Source organism: Mya arenaria, chromosome 8 (genome assembly GCF_026914265.1).
Source record: "Mya arenaria isolate MELC-2E11 chromosome 8, ASM2691426v1".
NCBI lineage: Eukaryota > Metazoa > Mollusca > Bivalvia > Myida > Myidae > Mya > Mya arenaria.
Genome location: NC_069129.1, coordinates 10,066,840 through 10,088,565, shown reverse-complemented (window position 1 = coordinate 10,088,565; position 21,726 = coordinate 10,066,840). Strand labels below are relative to the sequence as shown.

Sequence of the window (21,726 nt, the reverse complement as noted above, 5' to 3'; positions counted from 1 at the left end):
ACATGTCTGGCTTGCATAGGTGTTTAAGCCTAATTCTTATGATTAGCAAAACCATAGAACAAAAAAGGTGCTAAAATGTAGTGACAACAGTCAAAAATAAGAATTAAGTGTTTGCTTAAGAAATTACTGAAGTTATGCAAGTTGCAAATATGATGACAAAAATACAAAATATAATATATAATGTTTATAATATCAAGTTATGATATTGTAAGTTATCTGAGTCAATTCTATATCAATAGACAATCATTTCTATACTAAATATGATAGGTCAATTTTAAGTTTAAATGTTTATTTTTTATTGTACTTAAAACATTATTATTTAATATTTTGCAACAAAATATAATGCAAAAAGAATGATCATAATAGTTCCCCTGGAGTCTCTAAGCTTTGGACCCCAAAGGTTAAAAAGAATGATCGTAATCCGTGTGGATAGCTAAGATTGATAGGTCACACATCAGTAAAGTTTAAGTGATCAGCAAAAAATATACTGAAGCATAGAAAAACAATCATTAGTATTCAACTTGTGTATTTTTTGTTATTGTTTTTTTTTTTTTTTTTGGTTGCATATATACATACATGTACCATCTATATACAAATAAGAAACAAAAAGAATTCAAGAAATGAAATTCGAAAAATTAAAGTATATACATATTTGTACAATGACGTCAATATTAACAACATGGAGCTCCTGAAAAAGAAATGTCATGACGAAAGAAAAAAAAATGTCGACATAATAAAATAGCGCCAGAGGCGACAGCAATAAAGCGAGGTAGCACCATGAGGAAGTAGCAAAATAAACAAAGGTTGTTGTAATAATTGTGAGCAGGGTGTATAGTCCCGATAGCACATGCTCATGAAAAATAACATAGGTTACAAGCCATGTAGCTATTCACAGAAAAGCAATGACTCCTTATTTGTCATTGAACTCCTTAATCCACAACACTTTGATTCATGCACTTCCTGTAGATAACTTCCTTTAATTTCTGGCCACACAAAGGGGCATCCTGAATGAGGTTGAACTTGAGGACCTTGAAACTTCATTCTGGTCTCAACAGGTTCGGTGGTTTCAACCTGAGGACACTCAGTCTCAACTGTCTGCAAACTCAAACAGACAGAGGACCATTGGTCGCAACAGGTTGAGCTGTACATCAGGCCAGACAACAGGTTGACCTTGGAACAGTTCATAAGAAGTTGTTCCTTAGTCTAAGTTGTGGTTGGCCCGAGGGTCATTCCCAGAACATCATCAGAAATGTTGCTGTTGGAGGAAACTGACTGAAAGCCTTCCTCCTAAAGTAAGCTATTGTTCAACTGGTTTTTATGGCAACGGCTGCTTACGCTCGCTCTCCACACTTCCTGTGAACGCTCACCAGCTAAAATCCAATGGTACCTTGTCACCTCCACTCAGCAGGTTCCCCTCCTTCTGGCTTCTCGTCAGGTCAGTATACGACGAGGTCAGGCTTGTAGAAGCTGGCCGATGTCAATGTTATAACGGATTGACACAGAAGCTGAAAAGTCCTATGTGCCCGGTTTTCTCTCACCACTCTTTTATGACGCTAATTCGGTGTCGGACTACTACCCGAAGACGGCACAGCGAAGATTGCTAGAGGGGGTCGACCCTGTGAATAAGATGACAAGTACCCAAATCAGACTTCCGATGTTTATTGTCCAAGGTTAAATGACCAATTATAATAAACAAAATATTAAAGTAAATCAGCATAATGATGTAAATACATGAATATGTGATTATTAAGAATATTAACAATATTTGGGGAATATTGATAATAACAACGCTTAGCAATGTGAAAGGTACCAATAAATATGAATGTATTAAAATAGAGAAACAACTTGTATGACTAATATAAAGTACAAGTGAATTATAAAGTCAACAGTGTGTATTTGCAACATAATTGTAACAACAATATACATATACTTATTTTAGCCTATTTAAAGAACTTTTAATTGAATTCCAAGCTTTTAAGTCAAAAATATAATAACAATCTAATAACAGAGTAAAACCACATACCTGTGAATAAGATGACAAGTACCCAAATCAGACTTCCGATGTTTATTGTCCAAGGTTAAATGACAACCTGGACTGGGAAGTCATGGGTTTAAATACTAAATTTGAGGCTAAGTTGCCAACAACTGGCACTGTCATCTTAAGAGTTTTACTTGGCTTAGAATTAAGAGTTTCCTTTTAGATAATCTTTGTTTCTTTGATCTAATATATGCTTATCACAACATGTCTGGCTTGCATAGGTGTTTAAGCCTAATTCTTATGATTAGCAAAACCATAGAACAAAAAAGGTGCTAAAATGTAGTGACAACAGTCAAAAATAAGAATTAAGTGTTTGCTTAAGAAATTACTGAAGTTATGCAAGTTGCAAATATGATGACAAAAATACAAAATATAATATATAATGTTTATAATATCAAGTTATGATATTGTAAGTTATCTGAGTCAATTCTATATCAATAGACAATCATTTCTATACTAAATATGATAGGTCAATTTTAAGTTTAAATGTTTATTTTTTATTGTACTTAAAACATTATTATTTAATATTTTGCAACAAAATATAATGCAAAAAGAATGATCATAATACTGTTATAAAGTAAACACCCAAAACAACCAGTCATACATCTCCCAACTGAAAACAATATACACAGTACGCCACTTCCACATTATTTTTTTACAAATTCCTCCATTTCTGTAATCAAGCCAGAAATTTATCAAATAAAAGAGTAGAATATTGAAATAGATATTTCTTTTGCCTAATCTTCTTACTATAGTTAATTGAGCAGGCCATATTTAAGTGAACTACAATGCGAAAATTGTAATAAATATTGGTTAATGAAAGGGTACAGGGAAGAATGTTATTTGTAATTTTCAGAAATAATTATTATTTCAGATATTTTTCGCAAGTGAATATCCGTGTAATTGGCCTGTTTTATCCATCGGAAAAGATCAGTGTTTTTTTCTGAGTGGAGAATCGGGTCTTTTTTCAACAAAGATTGTGCAATATGCATCAGGTGATTCCTGAGTGTTGCAAAGATGTTTTAAAAGTCATAACTGACAGATTAGCAAACACATGATGAGATGGAACAGGTTTCTAAGATGTGGATGGGATGTGTATGCTGAATTGCAGAGAAGCTTCACTTTTATGTTATAGTTACAGGACAGGAAGTAAATTCGAAATGAACAAGAATAGGCAGAGTGAGGGTAGCGTACTTCAGGTCATCTAAATGACTATAAAATACTACCTCATTGGCTGATTCATCAATTGACATTGCAAAATCTTACGCAGGGAGTGCGTATCTGATGATTGGCAGAAGGCAGACCTTTAAACACCCGCGAAAGGTGAAAGTCTTAATGGTTAAGTCTGGTACAGCCAATGGTTGCCTATCTGCAATTGCATTGGCTTAAAATGTAGGTCGAGCAAACGAGAAAATCGATCCAAGCGAGTCGATCCAACGGGTTTTGACTGTACCATTTAACTTCTACAATTTATTTTGTACCATTTTGCAAAGTCTGGCTAGCCAGGCCTCGGTTTAATTTAATATTTTATTTAAAAGGCGATTCATATTTTTCACCATGTTGGACACACGTGATACGAAAACAAATGATCAGCAAAAATTCTCTTGGGTCCTTTTTTTACACAGACTTATTTTTTGTCTCCTGCATAAAATAATATCCTTTAATAAACACATCAAATATGGGTGTTCTAAGTGCTAACAATATTTTAACAATCTCAGTCTCATTATAAAATATGTGTTTACTAGCTCTCATGGGAAATCACTTGTCAAGATGTTAAAATTGTCACATTGGCATGGTTTACTATCTCCCTTTATAGGGTTTGTTATAACATAAAAGCAACACTTAATGAGTTGTACAAAATTGCCATCTTGCTATTCTAAACACAGTGGAGGACTTACAAAAATATAAATTCATATACATATAATTGTTTCAAAACATTTTTTTCATCTTTAATATCCTGCATGCAGATTGTAATTATAGGTTTTTTGTATATTTTGAGGGGTATATCAGGGGTTCTGAATTATGGATCAATCCAGAAATCCAGATGTAGAGTCTCCAGGGGCACTTCTGAGATTGATGTATATTTGATGAGGTTTTAGATGGGGGAGTCTTAGAAGCTTTCTTAAATTCTGTTGTCCCATTGATTCAAAAATATTTTCAACCATATTATAATAAAATCATTGTTGTTTTTCAATGCTTAAGACATTTTTATTAAAAACATTCTGATATTTTCCTTATTGAAGCTTATTTCTCTTTATATATGTCTGTTTATGAAACCATAAACGGGACCTATTGTAGTTTAACCTGAAGCGTACTGGCTTTAGTCACTTGAGAGAGTTATTGCCCCTTAAATACAGAAATTACCTCAAATCAGTCGTGTGTGATCAATAAGTTTTAAAGCCTTTATTATGTCCAATCCTCACCAAATTTGGCCAGAATGTGCATGGGCATAGTGTCTTGGACAAGATTGATAACCAGCCATATCAGGTTAGTCTTCAAGAGTCATTGCCCTTTAATTATAGAAATAAACTAAAATTGGTCTTGTCTGCTCTTTTTGAAGCCTTTATCGAATCTTCACCAAATTAAGTAAAAATGTACATGGGCATAATATCTCAGACAAGTTCGATAACCAGCCTTTTTCTTCAATCATGATCACCAAATTTGGTGAGAATGTGTAAGGACAAAATATCTCTGTCAGGGTTAATAACCAGCCATGTCGCCTCAATCACTCTAGAGTTATAAGCCTTAAATTGGCAAAAAACTGTGTGTTTACAGTGTCTGCTCTCTCAATTTGGCTTATGATACAACCACTTATATCACTATAATAAGAATGGGCATATCTTTTATGACATTTAGCGTTTAGCAAACAGGTATCCTTAAATTATTAAATAGGTTTTCACATTGTGAAACCTACAGGTTATGCCGTTGTTTGGGCGGGCGGACAGTTGTTCATCACCAATGAAACTAAATAATATGAGTTAGGGTTGACATATTGTGACCAAACTTGGAATGTATGGGAAGAGTTTATGTATACCTTTCATGGGATTAAAAAAAATGTGTTGTGTTTGGGACCACTTGGGTGAAGGTCAAGATCACTGTTACTAAAAATAGAAAAAACAGTTGCAACTGAATAACTTCATTTTTTTTTAGTTATGGTTGACATATCTTGACCAAACTTGGTATATAGAAAAGTTTATGGAGACCTTTCATGAGATTGCATTTAGGGCCCCTTAGCGCAAGTGTCACTGTTACTAAAAATAGAAAAATAGTGAAACAATAACTTTTGTCAGGGATGACATATTGTGACAAAACTTGGTATATAGGAAGAGTTTGTCAAGATCTTTTATGGGATTGGGTTTGTGGTCCTAGGGTCAAGGTCAAGGTTGTATACTGTTACTAAAAAATAGAAAAATAGGATGGTACTGAATATATAAGGATGTCCCTCTTCGAAAAAGAGGGGTATATTGCTTTGCAAATGTCAGTCGGTCTGTCGGTCACTCTTTCGGTAGACCAAAGCTTGTCTCAGTGATAGCTCAACAATTTCTGGAAGTATGGTCATCCAACTTGACATGAAGGTTGGTCTGACTAGTAGATGACCTTTATTGATTTTAGGGGTCATCGGGTCAAAGGTCAAGGTTGTCTGGTTAGCGCAGTGGTTAGTGCACTCTCTTCTCACGTGTATTTGAGTTTGGTTTGTGATCACCAAGGAGGACAAGCTTGTTTTACAATCGTTGTAAAATAAATAAGTTTAAACTAAAGTTCAAGGTCACAGTGACATTGAATGCTTAAGGGTTGTGCGAGTGATAACTTGACAATGCATGCACCCATGGCCCCAAACTTTACTTGGAGGTTGGGCTTGACCAGTAGGTGGCCCCTATTGATTTTAGGGGTCAAAGGTCAAGGTCACAGTGACCTTGAACACAAACTTAACAATTCCTGGACCTTTGGTCATTTAACTTGACATGAAGGTTGGCAATGACCAGTAGATGGCCCCTATTGATTTTAGATGTCATTGGGCCAAAAAGCAAGGTTACAGTGACCTTTAACGCAAAAAGGTTGACAAGGCTTCTCTGAGTGATATCTCAACAATGCCTTAACCTATGATCATCAAACTTGACATGGAAGCTGGGAATGACCAGCAGATGACCCCAAATGATTTTAGGAGTCATAGGGTCAAAGGTCAAGGTCACTGACCTTGAATCCTGCACATATGTCCCTGGGGGTTGGGCTTTACCAGTAGATGACCGCTTTTGATTTTAGGAGTCATCAGGTGAGGGTCACCTGGTTTTGTCGCAAGTCTCTGTATTTCTTGTTTTTATTGTTTTATCTTTATTTTTGTTTATGACTATGGTAAAACTTTTTTTTAATTCAAAATTGATTGTCATAATTGATTTCACATATTTATGGAAATACACAAAAATAAATAACCATTTTCTTCATAGAAAAATGTCCACATCAGTTGCCCTTGTTAATTTAACATGAGGCGGCTTGTAAGTCAAATTAGCTGGTCGATACCCGACTGACCAATCAGCATCCAGATGAGATGGGGCTTATCAGTTGCCTTTGCTATCCGCTATGACCTCCGAAAATCCTCACATATCAACTTTTGTATAATAACGCTGTTTTCAATATATTTAACACAGCTTATGTTTCTCATAACTGATAAAACAAAATCATCTTTGTAAATGACGCAAATCAAAGTAAAAACCTGTGCATTTATAATGACTTTGGTCGTTTCTAAGATCTATGTTGCTTCTTAGAACAGATTTGCATTTCATTTAATATGGAAATTAATTCATCAAGAACATTATGGTAGTTATATCAACAATCATAATTCATTACACTTGTATAAAACATGATTCTCAATGGAGAAAGGAAGAAAAAACAGTGAAATCCATTGAGATTTGACAATGGATCTTGACAAAAGTCCTGACTTTCGGAGAGGAAATTAATACGTTTTGTTTCCCTTAATTTGAGTTTCGACAAACAAACTTATTGGACAAAAGTGAAAAATTGTGGCAAATGATTTGGATGAGCATGAACAGTAGTGTGACATAGCTTACGTCAGATTGTCTGATTAAAGTGCACTGTCTGCGTGCTTTGCAATATTTATTATCTCCTAAGTAAATAAAAGATAACCAACCTGTAAATTAAGACCATGAGGATGCATATTCTTTGTTTTACTGGTGATGTGCTTTGATCTGTAAATCTTTGCACTGGTATATTTTTGCACAATCAGCATTTTATTATATTTTTGTTTTCAGTGATATTGTTCCCAACAATGTCAGATTACAAATACAGGTACTTGAATGGTGGGTGTAGAAAAACGTTTGGGAGTAGAATTAGTGTCATCAACAGTTATCAGGTGTATGGGTTTTTAAGTACAGCAGATTCTCTCTGCTCTGCTGCTTCTCTGATATTCAAGTCATCATTTTACATGCATCTGACCAGTGTTTTATTATGTTTTTCAAATAGTGTTAAGGGCATGTTTAAAGCAGTTTTATACACTTACCCTAATATTTAGTGATATATACTTAATTATAATCAGACAAGACATGACATTTTAATTAACTAATTAACTTAAGTATATATGTTAACTGATGTGTCTCATTGGTGAAGTTGTATCTGCCTCTTGATCATCCCAAAGGTTATGGGTTCTTAGAGTTCTATACTCCCTGTTTGAAATTTTAACAATTTCTAGTCCCAAATGGTGCATTTTGGGAGTATTTTATTACTGTTTTTTACTCCTGTTATTAAAATAAAAAGTAAACTTAGACAATTTTAGAGTGGGTGGGGCGGGGCCTGGCGCCCCTCAGTGGATCTGGTTGTGCGAGAGACTGATTCAGATTAGCTAAAGTACAGGTGTCTTCACAAAATTTGGAGCTATAAATAAGTTTATACAATGATTATATGACCTACAGTGGGTGATGCCAATGCAGGGTGATCAATGCAGGTACAATGTTTTACTCTGATGTGGACAGAGCAGTGGGTGATGCCAATGCAGGGTGATCAATGCAGGTACAATGTTTTACTCTAATGTGGACAGAGCAGTGGGGGATTTGATAAAAGAATAAGGGATAAATCTTCCCAATGATTTTAAGGTGATCATGCTGCAATTATGATAACTTGTATCCAATTGACCACACATGGGTGATCATGTATTAGTAATATCCAAAATATATTGCTGGACAGGGGGGCCACGTTTTTGCAATTTTCCAGCCTCCACAATTCTCTGATAAATTATTATCCAATGTCAGACAAAGGGTTTTGGAAGCTTATTCTTATACTGTCAAAACTTTTTGTATAAATCATGCCCTTTGCACAAATTTGATTTCTTGCCTTTTTGCATCAATTTGTTGGAATATAAGTCTAGCCCAAATATCTGAGATACAATTATTATTTCGCATCTATCTTTCCAGTTTTCCCATATGTGTGCCAGAAAAACGTTCCATGTCTCAATGTATTTGCAATTCTAGTGGCCCTATCTATATGCCAACAGTGGCAGGAAAAAACATGTAATTACTCGGCAGACCTTGATATAAGTGACACTCATGAACGCAGGGTTACACGTTGAACAAGCGATTGTGTTTCGTTTAAAATTGACATTTTTGCTAGGACCCAATATATCTGAGGTTCAGAGACTTTTATCTGGTGTTCAGCCACACTGTGCTTAGCTGGACAGCAGAACTTTTAATTTTCCCAATATGAAAGTACAAGTCCTAAATGTCTTAATTAAACGGCATTTCAGTAGATGAAAAAAAAAACACTCTTTTGTGAAAATGTCCAAAATAAAATGTTTTTCTTTGAAATATTTATAGATTTTGTATACAACATTAATCTAATGTTTCTAAATTTTTCTGTAATTTTCCTGATAATTATTCCTCTTCTTAAAATATGTACAGGTTTCTTACCTACAATAGACAAGATTCAGACAAAAATATCATTTGAAAATAAGAAAAGTGATTGTGCAAGGTTTTAGATGATTTGTTCATAGTGATAATAATCACTGATATATTGGTATCTCAGATGTTCCCAAGTCGACTATCTCTGTCTCTCTCCCTGCTCTCTGTGTTGGTGTGGGTATCTGTTCTCTCAAGGTTTTCGATCAAGAGGGATTGTTTCAATTGCTTTTTGGCTATATAAATATTATGACTTGAGTTCTCGTTCTGTTTTTGAGCAGTTTTCTGCACGTATTGCTTTAAAGGTGGAAATTAATTGTGGAGGTAAAAAACATGGAAATTAATTGTGGAAGGATGTCTGTTTCTGATGTAATATTATGTGGATTAATCGAATTTTTCATTCACTAAGGTGTTCACTCGATTTCTTTTGGATAAGTTTGTACTTTAACATACCTAACCATGAGGCTATACTCAAACATCGTAATTGAATAGATAGGGGACAAAGCTTTTCTAATGGAATTACAGGGAATATATATAATGTTTGTAAGTGTTTTATGAGATGAAAAAAATACTTCCTGAATTATAGAATTGGATCGTTATCATTTTTCTGTCCACAAAGAATAAAAATTTAACAGTATTTATAAATGACTGGTGAATTTTATTAATGAAACTGAAGTGTAGAAAAAAGGAGTAAATGATGTTTTCCAATAGATGAAATAAGAAGTTATAAATAAATTGTGAAATAGGAGTGCAAAATTGGAATATTTTATTATATATATATATATATAAGATATTATGAAGTTATAAATTTTACAAATCACAACTTAGTCCTTCAATGGATGACAATTGAGAATACAAAGAATTTGAACAAATATTGAAAATAAGGAAATGATGGTACGCCGATTCAGTGTCGAGGAAGTGCCAGAAAAAGACAACATTCCTCTGGAGCCCCTGTGCCCCGTGGAGGAGAATAATCACCATGAGAATGGGGAGGGTGGGGAAGGCCCCGCGCCCTGCGATCCCCTTCTGACCAATGGGGGTCCCGCACCGGAGAGCCCTAAGAAGCTCCCAACTATCACTATAACAACGGACAACGGGGACCATGTTATAACAAGGATTAAAAGTGACCATGATTTTGATAAAGGTGCCATGTTAGGTTTTTTCATGGTTAGTCTTTTAGCGTGATATGGATGTACATTTTTTTTAAGTATCTGCATTCAATTTTTCTATTTATCTTAAATTCAAGCCACAAAATAATACTCATCCAATATCATAATCTGAAAAGGCTTATTTGGTTTTAAAAGCATTTTTTTGTACAAATTTACACATCCAAATTGAAAAATGTTTGCCTGCATGATCAAAAGTGATTTTTTACACAGAAAAATGTCTTAAGCAATTTAATTCTTGTTCAAGCTATTTATACAATTTACTTTTTTGCTTATTGATGTTGTTTTTTGCTTAACAAGCTCATTTTTTTTTTTTTTTTAGATTCGATCCCTACAAATACAAATTTATCACATTTAAATAAGCATTACCTTCATCCTTCGGCATCATAGGATAATTGTTTGTTTTAGTGTAAGATCGTAATTTATTTCACCGATTGAGCACCAAAAGCTATAATATTTCACGACATCATTGATTTTTGTCCCAGCCCTGTGCGCGCTGTTGTTTGATTTGGAAGAGTGAGTAATTGCTATAATTTCAGATCTGAAAAATATCAAAGTGTTGTTTCACTGGTTGAAACAGTGTAATAGCATTTTTGCTATTAAATAAATCTCTTTAAAGGGACTGTACACCAGACTGGCACCCAAAAAAGTATTTTTCTGTAACAAATCTCGGGACAATTACTTAATAAAATGTTTTACTCTTTTGTATCATAATTTAAAAAAAAACAACCAAAATGTAAAAAAAGAAATCGAGTCGGAGACCGGGTTTGAACCGGTGTCGCCAAAATTGCAGTCCAGTGTTGAATCCACTGTGCTATGAAGGCTTACCCTAAACAGTTGGAATATTTAAGCTATATACCTAACTTGGAAATATCACGTGATAACATCGACTAGCCAATCACGCATAAGGAATGAATTCTACTAGGTAGACATACCTAGTAATCTTTGTTAATGGAAAAATTCGAAAAAAATGCGAAAAATAAATTAATTGTAAACTATGTGGTACTTCAGTTAGTAAGTTTCAATGCATTGTACACATTAATTGATACCAAGTTTATGTCAGTTTTTGACAATTTTCTTTTTTTTTCACTATTTCATCATACGGTGTATAGCCCCTTTAAGAGTTTAGGCCCTAGATAAAATATCCTGGTGGGACTCGAACCCAGGGATGATTAGGGCATGAAAAATGGACAAAAAACATTATTGATTTTCGCATATAATTGGAGAGGCCATTTCAAGCAATATGGAGTACAGCCCCTTTAAATCACCGAAAAACAAACAATAAATATTTGTATATTCCATCTTTGATGTCAAAACAGCTTATTTAGCACATTGACCTTTCAGAAATCTTTCATGTTTTCAAAATCCACAAGGGAAGATGATGTTTTATGTGGCTATTTGGTGAAAAATCAAGTTTACCATTCTTGTAACTCAATTTGTCAAGCATGAGGGAACATTAGGGAAAGATGAGAGAATGCTTTACAAATTGGGAAATAGGGAACATGTTTGCAAGAGATAATTTAGTATAAGGTAGATAAGTCCGGAAATCTCGGAATACATTTTAAGTATATTGTCTGAAATTGAAGTTAGAAGCAAGCTGCCGACAAGTCTGGTACTAAAATGTATACATATAGGATAATTATTTTCTCAGTATAAGATGGTAATATATTTCACTGAATGACATCATTGAAATTGTGTCCCAGCCCTGTGTACGGTGACGTTTGATTTGGAATTGAGAGCAGGATAAACTTTCAAAACAGTGAAAAATATCAAAATGTTATTTCACTGTTTAAAACCGTGAAATATTATTTTTATTTCACTGATAAATCTCTATAAATCACCGGCAAGCATATAATGAAAAATTTAAATTTGACAAACTGGAAAGCTTGCCCCCTTTGCATATCGAAGACTTCTTAAATATTAACTACCCTAGCTTATCCTGTGTAACTTATAAACAATCATTTTAAACTTTTCTTTTTTTTAACTGCCAACAGATTGATGCCAATTTTTAGTTTCTGCAAACTGTGCACTAACCTCTTGAGTCGAAGACTATTTCTTATAAAGTACTTGAATGCTATGTACTAAAACGAGGGGTTCAGCCGCAAAGTAGGATAATGATGCAAGGAGAAAAAATGATTTGTTTTCATCTTTTATTATGTTTACACAATATAAAGAACTTTTTGGACCATTAAGGATAAAACTATACTGCATCTGTTTAGATATAAATGTTTAAGCACTGGATTTTATGTCAGGGGAATGTTCTGTAACAATTCTGTGGCTTAGATGCAGGAGAAGTTTCATGTTTTATTGCAAACAAAAATCCTGGTTCCATTCCCGATTTGCATTCGAAATAGATTGATGTGCATTGAAGAATCTTGAGAAATTGTTAAAATTCCAGTTATTTTTGCTTTGAAAATTTATTAAGCAGTTTTCAGAACCTTACATCCCATTGGACAATTTCGGTAACCAGCCATTATGCTTGAGTAACTCGAGAGTTATCGCCCTTAAATTATATGAATTGGTATTGTCTGATCAATATAATTATAGAAGCCTTAAATGTCCAGGCATGTCTAACCATATGGTTAGAATGTGTATAGTCATAAATCCTAGGACAGGTTATTGCTCTAAAAATATAGAAATTACCTAAAATTGGTCTTCTCCGATCAATAACTTTAGAAGTCTTTGCCCAATCATCACCAAATTTGGTCAGAAGGTGTAGGGGCATAATAACTTGGAGTCTTTGGAGAGTTATCACCCTTTATTTATAGAAATTACCTAAAATCAGTATTCTCTGATCTGACTGAATAACTTGAAAACCCTAAGTCCAATCATTACCAAATTTGTTTAGAATGTCTATGGGAGCAATATATCTTGGACAATTTCAGCTATATTGCTTGAGTCACTCAAGAGAAATCGCCCTTTAATTATCAAAATAACATAAAATTGATCTTGTCCAATCAATAAGTTGAGAAGCCTTAATTGTCCTATCATCATCAAATTTGGTCATAATGTGTATGGGCAGAATATCTTGGTTAGATTTGTTAACCAGCCATGTCACCTCAATAACTCTAGATTTATGACCCTTGAATTGGCCAAAACTGTATATAAATACAGTGGCCGCTCTCTAAATTCGACTTAACATACAGTACACTTAACGAGTTAGACCCACTTTCCATTTCCCTCTGCAGATTTTCGCTATCGCGGGCAACACAATGAATTTATCAACTGTCCACGTTCCTCAGAGTTTGAATTTAAGGCCCTTGGGGGGTGATCAGTCAACATAAGAATAAGGTACGCGGCGTTCCTCGGAGGGGTTAATTCCGCTAAACTCTGGGGACGCTTGATAAGAATCTAAGCTAAAGTTATCTTTTTTATTAGCTCGTCTGTTTTTCGAAGAAAAAAAGTCGAGTTATTGTGATAGCCTTGGCGTCGTCGGCGTCGTCTGCGTCTGCGTCTGCGTCGTCGTCGTCGTCCAAAAACTTTAACCTTACCTCATAACTCAAAAACCGTTCAACATTTTCACATTAAACTTGCTACACGTGTTCCTATTAACACTATGCATGTTTATAGCAGGTCATATAATTTTGCCTTTAATTAATATTGAGTTATCCCCCCTTTTCGACTTGGAATTTCATCAGACGAGCGTTGGCACCCACTCCGCGGTGCTCTTGTTAAATTTTCAGCTGATAAGGACGGCTCTAATAATCCCTATTATTCTTTTTCCTCTGCCCGTTTTGCATGAAGTTAGTAATACCACAAGTACGCAGTCGTAATTCATTAGTTGTTCATGCATCTAATAAATGTGTTTTTGCTAATGACTGAATACATTGATAAACACATTTCACCAGAGAAAGGCTAGGTTACACATTTTTGGAAAATCAGGAGGTCAAACACGCGTTCAAAGTTCACAGCGCATGGTTGAAGGCCATCTTGCCTCGTTTTCTGTGGAAAATTCCCTAAAACGTCATAGCTATTTTTAACCACCAATAATAAATAGTATATTCTACATTGTATTGATCACGCGCTTGATGTCAGAGGTCATGGTTCAAAATTGTGTAAAATATTGGCTGCTTTATTATGCAATACAATTAGTGGCAATACTTTAATGATTCAATGTTTTTTATTCAAGACAATATTCAATTGGCGTTTACGGACACAAATACAAATTAAACGTTGGTAAGAATCTTTTACGATTAACAATGTGTATAAGCATAAAAACAAATAACAAGAATGATTTCTTGCTTATCTGATTAGACACAGAGTTCCACGGCAGGATCATAAAATCGGACTATTTCCAGCGTTAAACTCGGCGGTTAGCCAACCACTCGGAGGAACTTGGGGGGATTTTAGGGAGGGCAACAGTTTTATCCTCGGAGGAAATCCGCGATCATCGACTTTATCCCTTGGAGTGAGCGTGGAAAGTGGGTCTAACTCTTTGAGTGCACTGTACTACATGTACCTGGCACTTATCACCGAACTTGGTGTCCTTAAATTAGGACAGGCAAATTTTTGTGACAGTTGGAGATCTTATTATAAAACTATTGTACAAGTGATTGAAACATTTCTTTCCATTTTGACATGAATAAGTTTTGTAGTGAAATTGACGATTGCTTGAAAAGGCCTGTTTTCAAGCCCTTATCATCCCTGGGTTCGAGCCACACCAGGAGATTTTATCTAGGCCTAAACTCTTAAAGGGGCTACACCGTATGATGAAATAGCGAAAAAAAAAAAAAATTGTTGAAAACTGACATAAACTTGGTATCGATGTGTACAATGCATTGAAACTAACTTCCTGAAGTATCACATAGTTTACAATTAATTTCTTTTTCGCAGTAATATCGTATTTTTCCATTAAAAAAAGATCACTAGATATATATATATGTATACCTAGTAGAATTCATTCTTATGCGTGATTGGCTAGTTATCATGTGATATTGTAACCATGCAAGTTAGGTTACAATATAGCTTAAATATTCCATTTCTTACATTTTGGTTAAAATAATTTCAATTATGATATCAAAGAGTTAAACATTTTATTAAATAGTTGTCCTGAGATTATTACAGAAAATACTGTTTTTGGTGCCAATCTGGTGTATAGTCCCTTTAAAGACACAAGTTTGTGAGGTTGAAGTTGTTTCTACTCCAGAGTAATTCATATCAGCTTGAAACTGTGCTCCCAATCAAGCTAAAAGAAATTCAAATACAGTTAATTAGGAAATTATCTGTGATCTTTTTTCTTAAGTACTGCTTTAAGACAATTGAAGTATCGGGTTGCAGGGAAAAGCTGTATATTTTTGCGAAACTGAGCTGTTGTAAAAAATCCAGAGTTGTTTTGGTCCAAATGCTCTGTAAGCAAATCATTCAACTTGGTTGTCTATGAGCGTTTTAGGTGGTAAACCCCTGAATTTTTGATGGAAGTACTATAAAAGATCCTGTTTTAAAACCTAAAGAGCAATAATTCATTTTATTGGCTTTCTAAGATCATCCCTTGAAATTTCACTAATTAGAAAAGGAACTCTTTACTGACGTATGCGGTTGCTTTCTTTCCTATAAAAATAAAACCAATTAAGTCTTTTACACTCGTTTCATTCTCTGACTGGTTTTGGAATTTTTCCGGAAAGTGGGTTTCATGGTTTTTGGCCTGAATTTGTGCTTTATATACAGGATTTTCTGTGCTGTTCAATGCTGTTTCTGAACAATATTTACTCATTTCAAGTAACAGCATAACCTGTTATAATTGATAATAATACCATTAAATAAGATTATACTCTTAGAAACATTACCGTATTTTCTCGACTATAAGGCGATTCGCTTATAAGACGGCCCCCTAACTTTGCCTATGAAATCTGGTGCTTTTTGTTTCGAGTCGCTTATAAGACGGGGTCAATTTTTAAGCAAATCTAAAATGCTAAAATTCTTCCTAATGTGTAAAAATGTTCAAGCTCAACGGACAATTATCGACCTTCGCGGTAACTGTTTTTGTTTTACTCAAAGAAAATGGCGAGCAACTGTGAGCTCTCTATTTGGAGGTAGGTTAAAAATGAGTACATACGTTTGCAGGACAGGTCGTTACTTATCGAAATTGTAATAATTAATTAATAACAACATATGTTTGTTTTAGTTTATTTTTTATTGAAGACACCAATGAAGTTCTTCGGCAAAATAAATGGCTTCAATAACATAACTGCGAAAAGCCGAGGCATGAATAGGTGTTTGTTTAGCAATAATGCTTTAGGCAATATTGTCCCTTGATTGGCGACGAACATAAATGATTCATATTCGCATTGTCATTTGTTTGCTTAATCAAAGACAGTTAGGTACCTACATCATATTAACATTCCAATTTATTGATTTGATATATCTGTCATACTAATTATACTGACACGCGCCATGAGAAAAAATGCAGATATAACGGTACACTGTGTGACGTCAGAGCACGCGCGGTGAAGAGATTTCGTGTTGTTGTTTACTTAATTGCCCCATACTTATATCAGCAGACGATAGACTGGATAGACGAATACCCTATGTAAAATTTAATTGATTTTGACTTGAATCTTTTTTTAATATTTTATCGACTCGCTTATAAGACGGGTCCCCTACTTTGGGGGTAAAAATCGGGACCCAATTTCCCCGTCTTATAGTCGAGAAAATACGGTACTGATAAAAGTTTAAGCTTGGAATTATAAATATTCTGGTTTTCCAAAGCTATATAATCATCTGGTACAAACAAGAAAATACCGTTTATATAATCATCCGGTACAAACAAGAAAATACCATTTATATATTATCATCCAGTACAAACAAGAAAATACCGTTTATATATTCATACCGTACAAACAAGAATATACAGTTTTAATATACACATGTTCCGTCGGAAACAATAGTCATTGGTCTCTTACTTGAATTTCAATAGCTCAAAATTCACCTTTTCTTTGTACCCGCATGGGAAAACCCAGTTATGTGAATTCCAGGCTATATCTATTGATATGATGCTTAATCAAATTAAGGCCCCTCTCGATAGCTACTGTTATAATAATAATGTTCAACGAAAGAATATATTGAATCATGCAAAGTTACTCCTGCGTTTGTTTATCCAGAGTTATCATGTGACTAGTCAATCGCTCCATTGGTGTAACATTAAGAATATTAATAATTTATTGTGGTGGTTTGTTGTAATGTCAATTAATTTTAACTTTCACTTTATCATTGCATGATTTTAATAAATGATCTCTTCATTGCATTATATCCAAAATACATTTTGCTGGATTCAAGATAAACAAATCAGATTTTCATCTTATCATTTTTATAATTCTTCTTAATTAAAAGCAATTTTAGCGACTGCTGTTAATTAAAATTGTTGGTAATAATTAAATTATGGGATGAATTTCTTCTCTCTTTGATTATTAAGATCCTAGTTAGTTTAATTGGAAATGTGTTAAACCGGTTCTATGAGATGTTTTAACCGATTATTCGCAAATATGTTAAATGGGTTTCATTTAAACCAATGATTCATAATGTGCTATTTTAATTGGTTTCAGTTAACCAAATATTCATAATGTATGATGCTGGTTTGGTTAACCAATTATTCATAATGTGTTAAACCGATTTCAGGAGAAGATGGCGGCAGTCGGCTTGCGGACCAGGAACCCTTTGCAGTGGCAGATGAGCTTACAAGTTCAGACTACTCCAATCAGATGGCCCTTTATGAGGTATGGTACATGTGGATTTGCTAAATGATTGAGCGGTGGAAGCAATACCACTGTAAAATCCACATTTAATTACATACAATATATATGTTACAGGCTTTAATTTATGCCCCAATCTATCAGTGTGTATGTGTTTACCACGTGATAAATTGTGTCATAAATGCTATGTCGAAGAAAACATTTTGCTTCGAATGAAGACATTAAACAAAGATAATTTCACTATTTCTTCAGCATTTTAAATGAAACATTGTGCAGTCTACGCCGCTTATGGAGCCCGCCTTCGGTCTTTTACCAGAGTTTGATTGAGAGTTTCAGTTTCTTTAAACATTTTCACAAAATGACTGTCTAACGCAGCATTGTCAAAACATTATTTTGGAATCAGGTTTGTCGAAGTTTTTGATGAAACTAATAAACTTATCAAACTTCGAAAATAAAATGAATAAGGGGCTGTTTATGGGCATAGACTGCCCTTTGTCTCATTTAAAATAGTGTAGTAAACGAAAAGATATCTTTGTTGTAAGTCTTCTTTTTAAGCAAAATGTTGCCTTCCGTCTTAGCATATACAGTAAAACTGCGATCGCTCAAGGTCGCCAGGGACCGAGACAAAACCTCGAGGGAACCGATGTTTCGAGCGACCCGATTTTCAATTTTCCAGTTTGATATGAAATATCTTTCAGTGTATTTTAAGTTTGAAGTCGTCAAACAGACTGTTTACTAAGACACCGATTCTTTCCTGTAAAGGACGTGAGTGGGCGTGTTGGTGTCTTGGTATAAGTAATGGGTCCTTCATTAGATTTCTCAGGTGTTCGACAATTATTTTCTTTCATTTGGGTTTGACATTTTGAAAGTAAGGAACCCGATCTAGCTATCCCCCCAGTCATGGGTCCTTCACTAGATTGCTCAGGTGTTCGACAATTTGTAAGTTCTTTCTCATTTGCCATATTGCAAAACAAAGTGACAAGAAGGAATTCTTTTCAGAGATTCCGATGTTGGATCGATATGGTAGTGTTTTAATCATATTTTTATTACTCATTTAAATTTCTCACAATTAACTTCTCGTCATTAACTTGTCATAATAATCATCTCAAATGCCCATATCAACTAATATCGGTCATGCGTTAACAGTGATAAACGGTTTTTCACACCTTATCAAATTGCCTTTTAACTGTCATTGCAATTTTTACAACTTGCGAAAAATTTAACACCTGGCAATTGTTTGTTTATTTTGGAACACGCGTTCGGGAAAAAGTGTGAAATTATTACCTCGAGGGAGCCATAAGGTTTTGTGCACGATTTGTGTACTTGGGACCGAGGATATTGCTCGACTGCTCGACATAATTAGGTTTCGAGGCAGCGTGGGTATATTTTATATGAAAATAGAAGGAAAAAAGTTCGGGACCAAGCTCCGACCTCGAGGGAACGCCGGTTCTCGAGCGACCGCTTGTTCGAGGGAAAGCAGTTTCACTGTATGACGTAATTTATCACGGAGTGTACACACACTGCCTATATATAATATCATCAGACAGATTCACATTCAATCATTTAGATTAGAGTCTGACAACCAAATGATCCATTATAATTTACAACTGCCGAGTATCCATTATATTACAACTGCCAAACAATGCAAATTCATGTTAGTAAATCGTTTTCTGTTATAAAATTGTGCTTGTTTTTAGCACTACATAACCCCAACATTATAACCAGGGAAGGAATAAAAAGATAAAGCATGTCATTGAATCCTGTTGTATAAATGCTATATTTAATACTTGTCATGTTAAAGTATAGTGAATGCCATGCAAATAACTTGTGAAGTAAGAGATAACAAATTGTTCGCATTACGAAATGCATTAAGCCATGTGTATATAAATCGGACTCACAGGGCAAAAGATGGAAGCTAAATAACTGTAGCTGCAGACTCTTAACATTCCAAAATTGGTGTGCATGTAGTTTGTTTAAGGTTATTGTGGTATTAAGATGTGAAGATGTTTATTGTCTGTCCAGGAATCAAAAAATGTCCCGGTTGTTTGAAATTGCTAAATTTTAATGCTGAAATGCATTTCAGAAAATAAAATAAGAAGGCAGCATCAGAAAAAGAGGATGATGTCCATACACAAGCAGTTCAATACAGAATTTGTTATTTTGAGCATGTCAACAAAAGCGAAAGTGAAGTGGACACCTTGATATAAAGTGATATTTCTGTTACACTGCGTTTACCACAGAGTGGCTTTTCTATTACGACAGTGAATGAAAATGCACCACATACAAATGTTAAAAATGTTTTTCATGTTAAGGCTCTTCATGTTTATTAATTGTCTAAATGAATTAAAAGTCTTATCATCAAAAGTATAACAAAGTAAATCATATTGACAGCGTAAACAGTGTGTGTATTAACCACGTTATAATTTCGTTTTCGGGCTCCGGAAGTGGCGTAGACTACGCTATGTTTTATTTAAAAGGGTGAAGAAATAGGAAAGTTATATTTGTTTAAAGATTATATTCGAAGCAAAATGTTGCCTTCCGACGTAGCATTTATGATGCAATTAATCTCGTGGTATACACACACTGGTAAATGACGCTATATACCGTAATGACAGCTTTGGAGTCAAAAAGTAAAAAAACAACAAAGTCAATAACAGTTGTTATAAGGCATGGAAAATATACGCTCCATGCTTCACTGATGTCGGTCATGTCGTTCTCTTCCCCAATTTTGAAAGCAATGACCGACATTGGCGAGGTTGTTATCATATGATTACATTTTAAATACCAGTTTTCATCTCTATATACTTTTATCTCAGTGAGTCAGATTTTTGTCATAGGGATTGGAATTTTATTTGTTTTTTTTGCAAGGCAATATTTTATTCTAATACATATATTACCAAAGCTTTTCAACAAAATAATTCCTATTTGATGCCTTCAATTCCTGATTTTATTATTTGTAAACAAATAACATAAGTTCACTGTTTATATATGTGTTGGATATATACTACATGTTCAGTTTCATAGAAAAAAAATTCAACACAAAATAAAATAACAATATTATATCGGATCAATTTGTGGTGTGTTTCCTTTGAGTGTCACTGTGTGTTTTGCCCGAAGTCTTCATCATCTTTCATAATGCAATTTAACTGTCTTTTTAGGAGGCTATTGTCACAGAGGTCTTATTTCCACGTTCCTTAGCTAGCTTGCCCACTATTATGTCGTCAGAGAGTCTGATTTCTGACAATGTTTTATCTTGCATTTGTGATATGATGACATTGATCAAATTTTAGGAGGGCATACACCCCAAGCTTTGTATATTCGCACTTCTCCAATTGCCATCTAGGCATCATACCTTATCGTCTGTTTTTGTTTTTCCTACATTTCATCTTAAAGTCCAAAAAACGAAGGGGGAGGGGGGGGAGATATTTACACCTTGAAAGTGGAATTTCCACACTTTTTAACCAACATGCCACTTACCATGACAGCATCTAATCTGATGTCGGATTTTATTTCTTTGTTTATCCCAGATTTCACCTTCACAATTAATTCTTGCAATTTTCAGAGAAACATACACCAGCAGGGTCATATAACCAAGTGGCTTGTCTGCTACAACACCTTCAACTTTTATTCTGCTTTATGATTGTATATTAATAGGCCCATTTTTCATTGTAATGTGTTTTGCCATTTTCAATTTTCAGAAAGGCGTACACAACCTCGCCTCTTAAGAGCTTGCCAAAAAAAACACTGATTTTGACCTTGAATTTTTATTTCATCTTGAATTCATAGTTATATTATGCATATTGTGATGGTGATGTTTTTACCATTTCAGGATGACATACACCACCAAGGTCGTATTTCCACACTTCTCAACCGGCTCGCCAACTACCATGCGGGCATCGAGCCCAACACCAGCGAAAAGAAAAAGACACAGGCTAAGG

The 21,726-nt window shown here is 34.5% G+C and overlaps 1 protein-coding gene across 3 annotated transcripts in view; it reads left to right on the top strand.

The window, feature by feature from the left end:
- Positions 1–21,726, top strand: part of LOC128242843 (solute carrier family 12 member 6-like) — a 95,796-nt gene that overhangs the window by 32,667 nt on the left and 41,403 nt on the right. For 2 of the 3 annotated variants that reach the window (XM_052960205.1, XM_052960204.1), the window contains 2 exons: positions 17,715–17,812; positions 21,618–21,725. In XM_052960205.1, the coding sequence (XP_052816165.1) occupies positions 17,715–17,812; positions 21,618–21,725 (206 nt within the window). Of the gene's footprint in view, positions 1–9,363; positions 10,082–17,714; positions 17,813–21,617; position 21,726 lie in introns of those variants that run through there. The other variant, XM_052960202.1, reaches the window with a different exon arrangement.